General features: G+C 40.7%; 1 protein-coding gene across 1 annotated transcript in view; it reads left to right on the top strand.

The window, feature by feature from the left end:
* The window catches only part of LRIT3 (leucine rich repeat, Ig-like and transmembrane domains 3), a 35,615-nt gene extending 23,487 nt beyond the window's left edge, over nt 1–12,128 (top strand). Inside the window, exons 3-4 of the mRNA XM_003899088.5 lie at nt 3,601–3,906; nt 5,633–12,128. Of these exons, the coding sequence (XP_003899137.2) occupies nt 3,601–3,906; nt 5,633–6,765 (1,439 nt within the window). The 3' untranslated portion in view covers nt 6,766–12,128. The remainder of the gene's footprint in view (nt 1–3,600; nt 3,907–5,632) is intronic.
* The last annotated feature ends 35 nt before the right edge of the window (nt 12,129–12,163 follow it).

Here is a 12,163-nt window from a genome sequence, read left to right as displayed (position 1 = left end):
GGCAGATTTAGAAATTAATCTTAAAATCAAATCAGATAGCTATGATGAGCATAGCTTTTATATATAGAATATTGACACAAATTTTATAGATATAAAATATAAGTAACCTTTTATTTTAATGTAAGTGTTTTAGTATCATTCTATTTATGAATTCTTACTATATTAAGGTGGGTGTTTACATGTTCCTTTCTAAATTTTTTGATTGTTTTTATCTAACTTAAAATATCCCCTCTCCTCCTCTTAGGCACCATGATAACATCCCTTTGCCCTAGAGGACACTTGCCAGGGTGCGTCCTGTGCTCTTCTCTTCGCTGGTTTTCTCTCTCGCTCAGGGAGCAGACACATGATTGGATCCTCATTTTGAGATTTTATTACTTGTGAGAGGCAAGCCATATATTATTTCACTGATTTCTTGCAAACTACAGCTCACAATTCTGACAATACCAATTGATAACAACATTTTTAATCTTTTATAAGTTTTTGTAGAGGTTATTGGCACGTTACACACAAACTGACCTGATTAATTTGTTAAATCGTGTGGGTCACAGTCAAACAATCTAATTCCAAATTTAGTTCTTTATAATAACATTTACATGTATATAAGCAAAACTGGTTAATGTAAAAAGTACATGTACAAAGTAAAATAAACTACTGAAGGGATTTCGGCCTTTGGAAGAGGTTAGTGATTCCCTCTCCCCTCAATTTTAATAAGTAAAACCAGTTATATTGTTTATAAAAGGAGAATTGACTACTTTTAGTCTGTATTATAGTCAAAGTTGATAAACTAGCTTCACTTTGTATGATATTCACATTTGAACTGTGTATCAGTGTAGACATAGAAAAGTCACAAATTTGAAAGATTTAACGTTTAAAAATAAGCACTATTAGGAGAGTCTAGATCCACAGATTATCTTTAGCACCTCAATCAATAGAGATAAAAATGTTACAAATTAGGTATTCTATCATATTCTTCTGCTTTTTACTGAGTGATGATGGATTTTAGTGTTAGTTTGTTGTTCCATCTATGGTTTCTTTTAGTCTATGATCATTATTTTTATTTTATAGGCAGATAGAACATTACGGGTATAAAAAGCTCTAGCATGTATCTAGTCAACTCTCCCATTTTGCTGAAGAGAAAACTGAGGCTCAGCAAGGTTGCATCATCCAGGTCACAGAATTAATTAATGGTTGAGCCTCATCAGGAACCCAGGCACAGTAAAGTTGGTGAGAATGTCATTTCCTGTTACTTTTAAAATTTCTCTTTCATATATTTAAAACTGGCCTTCACATATCAGGTCAACTAATATGAACAATAATGACTGAATATCTAATGTGGTATCTGGTGGTGAAGTGGGTTTTTGAATGTCTATGAACTGACTGCATTATTATAGGTGTTTCGGTATCTATCAGATCATATCTCCACCATTACTTATGTACTTGTTTTGAATTCTTTCTTAGTAGACGTACAGATTGTATTACATTTGGTTTCTTTTGTTAAGATCAAGAAAATATGGACTCTAGTATAGGGAATATGTTTTATGTGTATGAAATTTGTTACTTTTTCAGAGATTGAAATGACTATATTTTACAAAAGATTTTAAGTACTGTGTTCAGCAAGAAAGTTTAAAGGTCACAGAGATTCCACTGTGAATAAACCATTGTTCAAGGTAATTTCCATGAATTATGTAATTAAAAATTCATGCAACTCTATGAAAGAACTACTGCATTCTATAGATGAGGCTGAGAGAGGTTGTTATTATAGATATCTACTCGTGGGAGTGAAGCTTGATAGAACCGAGATTTCAGCCTAGACATTAAGTTCCAGAGCCACACGTAGTCATAGCAATATAAAATAAGCCAGAAAGTCTGCTTATCACATAATATTGGATGAAAGAATCAACAGTTAAGAGAATAGAATTCAAATTAATCTTGGTTCAATAACTAGGTATAGATTAACAACATTAAATATAAGAGGAAAAGGTTAAAGTTATTCACCCATGGAAGAAAAGCGTACTTCTAAAACAGGAGATGAAAAAGTAAACTTTTACCAATACTGGCAGAAAAATATGAGCCAGTCATGACTTGCTCTTATAATTTTTAAAAAGTGTAATAAAAATCTAGAATTTATGAACTAACAGTTACATTTCCACCATGGTTAGAATTTGTAAAATTGCAGTTCTGTCTTTTCTTCTCAATTTATAATCCACTCCATTAGTAAAAAGCTATACCCACAAATCTCTGTGATAAATTTTTTTCTATCTTGGGCTTTATATGAGGCTGTTATGGAACATCACTCCTAAGATCCTAGAGAGACTTTTGCCTGACAGAATGCTCTAAAGCTCCATTTTAGATCCTTCTGAGATTTTAGCACAAAATTTTATGGTCCCACCTGGATTTGATGTTTGCTCTGAAGTTCTATCTTAATTTGATAATTTTGGAGAGGCCAAGAATAAGAAACAATTTTTTAATTGAACTCAACAAGTTTCGGTTCCTTTATATTTAACAGTTCTTCTTTAACTTTGCCTCTCCTTTATATTTTATTACCTGAAACACACCAGGGAGTAGTTTGAACAGTCTTTGTGGAAATATCCTTAGGTAGACCACATTGCATTGAATATGTTTTTGACTTTCCATGTGGACCACAGGTGACAGTGCTGCTAAACTTTTTTTGCTACTCCATAGCAAAGATCCTCTTTCCTCTAGTTTCCAGCAACATTTTCCTCACTTTTCTTCAAGCTGTCACTGGTAGCCTCCTTGAAGGCCCAAAGGCTTCTGCTAACAATTCTGAAAGTGAGACATCCTGAAGATGCTTGCAACCGGAAGCTGTCCGCTAACCGCGTTGCTTGCAGCTGATTCTCTCTTGAAGGAGTATTGAGCAAGTCACCTTCATAGTCACCACATATGACATTCATGCCAAGCCACGTTCTTGCTTCCACCAGCTTTTTAGGCTTCTCTCCCGCCATTGCCAGCATCTCACTCTGTATTTTTTGCCACACAAAGCTTGCATTACCTCAATACACCTTCAAATCACATAAAACCATAACCTATTCCAGGCTGAATTTGGTGCCTCTGAGCACCCTATAACACTTACAATACTGTAGGTACTTTCATAACACCTTTGAAAGATCTTTATTACTGTATTGTGGCATTCTCTGGTACCTGGATTAAAGTTTTAGCTCTGATACTAATTAGCTTTGTGACCTTGGCCAAGTTATTGGGCCCCTCTGAGGCCTCATCTTTAACATAGGGATAGATGAAGTCTGAGCTTCATCATTAACATAGGGATAATAATACCATTTTTCTCATAGGATTATTGGGATTACATGTGATAATACAGGTAAGTGCTTAGAAGATAATCTAGCAGAGTAAATGCTCAATAAGTATTAGCCATGATTATTAATGATCTGAACTAATGGACAGGATATATTCATCGAGATTGCTGGATTGCAGAGCAAAACTGACATAAAGGTGACTCTGCTTCATCCCTCAAAGCACTTCTGTTTTTAGGGAGATAGTGTAGATCCCTACCTTCTCAAGAGGTAGGATGTAAACTGAGTCATCAGAATTATCTTTGTCAACCTTTCCCACCTTCTGTTTTAGGTCTACAGGACAATCCTTGGTTCTGTGACTGTCGTATTTCCAAAATGATCGAGTTGTCAAAGGTTGTTGACTCTGCTATAGTGCTTCTGGATCCACTGATGACTTGCAGTGAACCTGAACGCCTCACAGGAATTTTGTTTCAGCGGGCTGAATTGGAACATTGTCTGAAACCATCAGTGATGACCTCAGCCACCAAAATCATGTCTGCTCTCGGCAGTAATGTTCTACTGCGGTGTGATGCCACTGGCTTCCCCACCCCACAGCTCACATGGACCAGATCTGACAGCTCGCCAGTTAATTATACAGGTATTTTCTTAATTTAGCCCCATGATCAAAGGAGTTTACTAAGCTCTGAAGTTAACATCATGTTTTGTGTGATTTGAAATTAGCTAGTTAACACTAATAAAATTTCAAGATTATTGGGTGCAAGGGATTTTAAAGGTACATTTTATTGGTTAGTATTCTCCTCAGTTTATCTAACTACCTAGATAAAATTAGACAATCTAAACTCTTTTTCTTAGGTAGAATGAAACAATGCAGTGAATGGATCAATGGCAGACAAGGCCTTTGTCTTGCTTCATCATCTTGGATACAGCTCACTTCAAAATGTACAACTATTACAATTTTTTAAAAAGGGCCTTTTGCTGGTCGGGTGCGGTGGCTCACGCCTCTAATCCCAGCACTTTGGGAGGCCGAAGTGGGCAGATCACCTGAGGTCAGGAGTTTGTGACCAGCCTGGCCAACATGGTGAAACTCCATCTCTACTAAAAATACAAAAAGTAGCCGGGCTTGGTAGTGCGCACCTGTAATCCCAGCTACTCAGGAGGCTGAGGCAGGAGAATCGCTTGAACCTGAGGGGCAGAGGTTGCAGTGAGTCAAGATTGCACTACTGCACTCCAGCCTGGGTGACAGAGTAAGACTCCATCTCCAAAATAAAACAACAACAACAACAACAACAAAAACGCCGGGTGGAGCGAGGCTTTTGTACAAGTCTCTCATTTTTGAATAATTATTTAAATAATAAATTACATGGAGACCTTATTATGAATCAAAAAGTACAATTTTTAGAAATATTGATTATATAGACTTTTCAGATTCTAGTGTGACAATATGCATGCTTTGTACCCAGTTTCAAGAGTGTTATTCTGACAATTAAAGTGATATATTTTAAAAACTCTTCAAAATTAAACTAAAATTCAGGTTGAAATAATGAAACCTGGTGGAAATAAAGAAGTTAAGGTCTAATGTTCCTATATATAGATAGTCAATGGTCCACAGTTTCAGCTTGTGAGTTAAGTTTTGGGTTACTGGGATATTGTTCTGTGCATTATTATTCTTTGAAAAGCTTCTGAAATCAAGACAGAATGAAAATATACCCAGATATGAGAGTTTAGGATAGCAAAATTCTGATTTTTAAAAAAATTATATGTTATTCTGTAAACAGAAGAATCCATGATTTGCTAGTTTATCTAAGTTAAATATAAAATAAATCATTCCAAATATAAATGATGACTCTGCCATGCCAGAAAATGATCTGCTGTACCTCTGGCTAGAAGGATATATGCATTTTATTACCGTGAAAACATATCATAAGCAATACTTATGTAAGGTCATATGATAAACATTCTATAGAATCGCAGTGACTTAAAACTGAAAGGGACCTTTGAGATTACTTTATCTCATCCTCTTATAAATGCAGAAACAGAGGCCTAAAGACAGGAATTGACTTATTCACAACCACATGCTATTTAGTGGGCAAAAGTTTCTAAAACCCAAGTCTCCTGATTCCCAGCCTTTTATTTTTTAAAAATACTGTTCCCTATACAGACCTCACAACACCTGGCAGCTCCTAGACCTTGATGTAAGCAGTTTGCACAACCATTGCCCACTGTCAGAGACTTGCAGGGTGCCATTTCCCTCTCGGTTTCTGTGAGAGATGCATGTAGAGCAGATAGTTGTTTCCTCCTCAGTTGGCATGGTTGCTTGAATTTTCCTTTTGTTTCTCACAGAGTATACATTTGTTTTCTTACAGTAATACAAGAATCTCCAGAGGAAGGAGTCAGATGGTCCATAATGAGCTTGACAGGCATTTCTTCCAAAGACGCTGGGGATTACAAGTGTAAGGCCAAAAATCTGGCTGGGATGTCAGAAGCTGTGGTTACTGTGACAGTGCTTGGCATTACCACAACTCCGATACCACCAGACACTTCTGAAAGACCTGGAGATCATCCTGAGTGGGATGCCCAGTCGGGATCTGGAAGATCTACATCTAGCACATCATCATATCCTTGGTCCTCTTCCTTCTCCCCTACATCTTCCTTTTCTGCTTCTACTTTGTCTCCTCCCTCTGCTTCCTTCTCTTTATCTCCTTTCTTCTCCTCCACTGTTTCTTCAATCACAACTCTGAGCACAAGCATCTCAGCCACCACCATGGCCAACAAGCAATCATTCCAGCTCCACCCAGATGGGAAAAGAAATTTAAAGGCAGCAAAGAGTGGAAATAAGCTTCCTCCAGCCAGCACAAGTAAGAAAGAAGAGCTGGCATTGTTGGATCAAACAATGCTTACGGAGACAAATGCCACAATAGAAAACCTCAGGGTGGTCAGCGAGACTAAAGAGAGTGTGACATTGACGTGGAATATGATCAACACCACACATAACTCTGCAGTGACTGTGTTGTATTCCAAGTATGGTGGGAAGGACCTGCTGCTGTTGAATGCAGACTCCAGCAAGAACCAAGTAACCATAGATGGCTTGGAACCTGGTGGGCAATACATGGCCTGTGTCTGTCCAAAAGGAGTGCCTCCCCAGAAAGACCAATGCATCACCTTTTCTACCGAAACGGTAGAAGGAGATGATTCTCAATGGTCTCTCCTTCTCGTGGTGACCAGTACTGCCTGTGTTGTTGTCTTACTATTGATTTGTTTCTTGTTGTACAAAGTTTGCAAACTGCAATGTAAGTCAGAACCTTTTTGGGAAGATGATTTGGCAAAAGAGACTTATATCCAATTTGAGACCCTGTTTCCCAGGTCTCAAAGTGTAGGTGAGCTCTGGACACGAAGTCACAGGGATGACTCAGAAAAATTGCTGCTTTGTTCGAGGTCAAGTGTGGAATCTCAGGTGACTTTTAAAAGTGAAAGTTCCAGACCAGAGCATTATTGCTAAGGTTGTGCAGCTCAGGTGCATATGAGCTACAAAATTAGCATCTAAGGGTATAATTGACCCTAGGTTTGGATGACTTTTGGACAGACTTTCACATTGTGTGTGAAAATCACAAATGGAATGCTTTTAAGTGTGTTTTAAAAATAGCATGAGACCTCTGAACTGAAAAGACAAATAACGTTGATTTTTCTTCTTGTGTGGAAAAGGTCTACAGAAATAATTTTTAGAGTGTTGCTTACTAAATTATTAATACTTTTTAGGGTACTGTTTTAGTTCTTAAAAATAAGTTCATATGAAAGTAGCAAATGAACTCTGTATTTAAAAATACAGTTTTTTGAGTAACGAGGAAACATTAGCAAAACCAGCTAAGCCTTGATGTTTATTCATGTTCGAAGTGCATTATGGCATTTTCTGTGGACGTTTTCTGACGTTGCCTAATGTAGAGTGTGGGATCACAAAGGATTTTTTGTTCACTAAGGTTAAATCTGACTCATGGGGGAGGGAGGGCTCTGTCTCTTCATACCATTATACATTGTAATACTATAGAGTTGTGTTCATATTGCATGTAAGAAAAATGTTTGCTTTTCTTTAGAAATATAGGTATTAGTAAAAGTAAGTATACAAAGAGGATTATGACAAATAGACTATTTCTTTAAAAATGGTAACTGTTGCATTGAAACACATCTGCTGACAGATAATATGGATATTTAAAAATAACTTTAAATCAGTCTTTTAATATTTTGCTATTTGCTCTTATTTTCTCTCTTCTTTCTTCCTTCCTGGTCTTCCCTCCCGTTCCTTCCTTCATTCCTTCTTTCTTCTGCTTTGTCAGAAGATATACAAGTGGCCAAAGAATCACAAGCCAAGCAGTTTGTCTTCTGCCATATTATCTTTTGATTTCTGTTGATAAAGAAAAAGCTTTTAAAATTACTTACTGCCCTTTGAAAGTCTGTTTTAGAACCCCAAAGGATATTTGAGGATTTTGAAAGGGAAGCCTCAGTAGATTCATTTGGTTAGACTCTTTTCCTAGGTTAAAAACATCGGGGAACTTAAATACATAGGAAAGGAGTTCATAAATAAAATTTAGTTTTTTTAGAAAGGGAATATTTTAATAACTATAAGAGACATCTTGTGGCTTTAAGATTAATAATAGTGATAAGACCCACTCAAGCATCTCACAGGGCTGATATTACATGCAACTTAGCAGGATGCAACCTGGCCCAGTGATTTCCAGGAGACAAGGCCACCTCAGCACAGATGCAACTTTCATAAATCTTAGAACAAAGCCTACCCTTACTAGATTAAACCTGCTCTATGAAAGAAACACTTGGTAATTGACCCAGACTGAATACATGTATAAGAAATGGGAAAGATCTCCCAAACTCTGAGAATGGTCCTCAAATAGAAGCCCTCCTAGTCAGTTGGTCATCTGACCTCTGACTATATCCGGCCCATGACACCAGCCAACTCCTGCTTTCCTTGTAAGAGGATGAAATTTAAGTAAGTCAATGAGTGATGACACCCATTTCTATAGGAGGATCAAGGGAGAGTGGCCAGGGCCTGGCTGTGATCGAGAGATTGGGTGAGATCTGAGGAACACTCTACAGTGTGTCTGGCAGTTTTTGTTCTATTTTCACATCTGTTGCTGCCTTCTACCTTCACTTCATGCCTCTGTTTTGGAGGTAGACACCAGGCAAAATTTGCCAAAATTACTTTTAAGACCACTCTGGTCCCACAGGAAGGTGGGCTCCTAGGAGGAGGGTGGTAGGAATGCTGTAAGCTGGGGGACACCCTGGGCTTGAAGAGCCACCCACCAACTGGTGTGTCTCTAGCCTCAGCTATGGGAGAGGAGCTCCCCGTCCCCAAAGGTCCTGGCATCATGACCCCACAGACCAAGAAGGCTCAAGTACAGCTTCTCCACAGAAAGCTTATCTGTTGCCCGCCAACCGGGGAAAGAGACTTCTCCAACAGACCCCTGGTCTAATGCTGTTAGCAAAGTCACCAAATCACCAAGAGGCATGTTGCTGCTATCTCTGTTCCTCTGCATGCTCCCAGTGAGACAGTGCGGCTTCCCCAGGGCTTTACCACCCCTACAATGCCTACTGGGTGCTGCTGGCAGCAGCCCATGCGCAGCACATCCAAATCACGGGGCTCCCTCACCTCAGAGTTGCCACTCTGCACCTGGCTGCCCTGGAGGCCTGTGAGCTGCTGCGTGATCATCCTGAGTGTGCCAGATTACCCCCAGTGGCACCACAGGCATTGCCAGTCACCTCCTGCCCACAGTTAAGAAAGCAGCTGCCACCTCCAGAAACAGCTAGGGTGAGGAAGAACGAATCCCAGATCCCAAAGCAAGCATTCTCTCTAGCAGGAGTGGGTTAGTAACCATCAGAGTTGGTTGTTACAAAGTGAGGTTCCTCCTTGTCTTGGCTCCCTTTGGCACACTCCGCTTCCTTTTCCACTTCTCTGCCATGCTGTGACATGGCAGAGGCCTCACTGGAAGCTGGTCAGATATAGTGGGCAGATCTTTGACTCCTAGGCCTCCAGAATTGTGAGCCAAAGTAAACCTCTCTTCTTTATAAATTACTCAGTGTCCTGTTCTGGTGACTCTCCCTTACTCCTGTCCATTCTGTTATGACCACAGAAAACAGACTAAGGAAATTCTTATGGATAGACGATGCATTCTTACCTTAAATCTTAGAAACCTCAGCATATGAGGGTTTTTTTTACCTTATTAGGTCAGGAACTTTCACCTTTTCATGTAAAGGAAGCAGTTGACGGCTTCTCTTTGGCATATCCAAGTTGCCTGAGTCACTATTCTTATGCTTTGGGACCACTGTCAAGTAAAATAAGTATTACTGGAATGCAAGCACCGTGATACCACGATGGTCCATCTGATAACCGTGGCGCCTCCTAAGTGACTGATGGGCGGGGAGTGCATGGTGTAGATCCTCCAGACAAAGGGGTGGCTTACATCCTGGGTGGGATGGAGCAGGATGGCAAAAGATTTCATCAGGCCACTCACAGCCACACCTCCTGGAAACACTCAGAACCCTACTTGCGCTTGGCAGCCATATGAAACAGACAAAACCTGAAACTCTAGCTTGATTGGACCACCTCCAAGATCAACTTAAAATTTATGAATTGTTTATTTGTAGATTTCCCATTAAAAATTTTCGGACTGTGGTTGAAATTGGGTATCTGAAAACATGGAAAACAAAACGTTGGATAAGGGGGTACTACTGTAGGCCCTTTGACACAGGCAGAAATTCGAAGCCCACTCAAACACCTGATGCGGAGGCCCAGCAGGAAAGGTGCCACCTGGCTGTACTGTGCGTACTGAACAGGAAGGGTCTACAATTCACAGGCCAAGAATACAACAGCTGGCAGCTATCTCCAAAGATGGGAAGATTGATTTCATTACTTAACGATCCTGTCAAGTTTATCCAGGAAGCACAGTCAGGTGGGAGTCTGGGCCCAGATCAGGCAGGCATGACAGAAGCTACTCCTGTGCTCTGTCGCATTGACTGTTTATGGCCTGGCAAGCAGCACACTCCAGCATAAGCCTCCTTACAACCAGGGCTGAACTGAAAGTGGATGATGTACCTACCACAAAGGAAGGAAGAGAGCTATTGAGACATTTAGGTGTGCTCCAGTGGGTTTATACACCTTCCGTCTTCACAGGACAGAGGCAACACTCATAGCCCTTAACCCCAACTTGAGTCTATCTGGTCTATGAGGAGCTACCTCGTGCACAAAAGCTTCTCTACCTTCACCTCACAGACACATTTTGGGCCCAGGCATGGCCTATGCACCTCATATCAGGATTACAAGGGCCCCTGCCCCATCAGGCCCTCTTGGACCAGACATAGACTTCTCTACCTGCTGGAAGATACCTTCACCGTTAAAACCCAGGATAGCCATGGAGACTGGCCCACCCACCTCGACTAATTGCTACCTGGCATTTGCCTAGTAGGCCACCCTCACCTTAGTTTCTATGGCCTGCACCTCCTGGAAACCTCAGTTGTGCTGGGCAGCCATCTGGGATGGACAAGACCTGAAATTCTGGCTTCACTGGACCACCTCCAAGATCACACTTTTGCATCTACAACATCCTCCAGTGCATAGTGTCTGCAGACATTACTGCTTAGTTCTGAGTTCTCCTGGTCCTCCTCTTCCATTCTGGCCTGTCACTGCTCTGCAATTAAGCAGCTCCAAGCCTGATACTGCCAAGTCCATTCAACACCTTTTATATCCCTAGAGCCATTTTCCAAGCCCCAATGTTCTTGCTGTCTTTCACTGCTCCAGGTGGCCCGACATTTCACATCAAGATGTTGCTTCTTGAGACCTATTCACTGATTACTCAGCACTGAAGTCACTGACAATTTCCACAACAGGGTCATTTTGCTCACCCACTGAGTGGCCAAACCCGGCTTGCTGCGCATCCCTTCACCAACCTTCAGCCACTTGTCCACTCTTCACAGTCAAGCCCTGGTTACTGTCAACTGCCCCTCCTTTGCCATTGGTGAGACTGCCACATATCCATGGTGAGACTGCCCCCTATCCATGGTGAGACTGCCCCCCATCCATGGTGAGACTACCCCCTAGCCACGGCTGAACCCTGCTCTCATGATCTCCCCTAATTGCTCAACTGGATGCTGGACTTGCCATACCCCCTCTGCCGATGCAGTTCAGCTCCCACTAGGTGGTTCCAAGGATGCCTCTCATTCCTGTCTTACCTTCGTAATATGCTTTCTGCAGGACATCCCAATGCTGATTGGGGTATCTGGACTCGCTGGCCGGGCACCTCTCACCTGGTCGCCCAAAGAGGGTGGAGAGGTCCTGTTCTGGTGACTCTCCCTTACTCCTGTCTACAGTCTCACCTACCCCCTTCTTGGATTCTCTTACCTCTACCCTGACATGGGTAGAAGTCCCGCTAGTGTTCTGGGCCTCCTACCGCTTCCCTTTCTTGATGCCACAAGCATGCAGCGGGGGGAGTTGTGGCTGCCATCTTGCTAAAGATTATATTCTCATTACAAGGAAGATTTGGAAGTATAGAATAGATTTCTAAAGCTGTGTCAGCAGTCCTGAAGTAGAAAATTTAATAATTTTTAAATTTAAAATAATAAGAAAATACAACATTTTGTGTAAGAAACAGATGGACTTTAAGGTATCACTTTCTAGAAATTATAATACAAGCAGTTGTAGAATGGAAAAATTGTTCATTCTAAATCATTCTTAATTAAAAAGAAAAAATAATTCTAGTTTAGGCATAATCTGTATGAATGGATAGCCTTCTCAGAACTCCTCCAATTCCCCTTCTCATATAATTTTCTTTCCTTTCCTTTCCCTCCCACCTTCCTTTCTTTTTCTTTCTTTTCCTTTAATTCCTTTCCTTTATTCC

Source organism: Papio anubis, chromosome 3, assembly GCF_008728515.1.
Source record: "Papio anubis isolate 15944 chromosome 3, Panubis1.0, whole genome shotgun sequence".
In the NCBI taxonomy this organism is placed as follows: Eukaryota; Metazoa; Chordata; class Mammalia; order Primates; family Cercopithecidae; genus Papio; species Papio anubis.
Note: the sequence above shows the minus strand (reverse complement) of the source record. Positions and strands in the feature narration are given on the sequence as shown.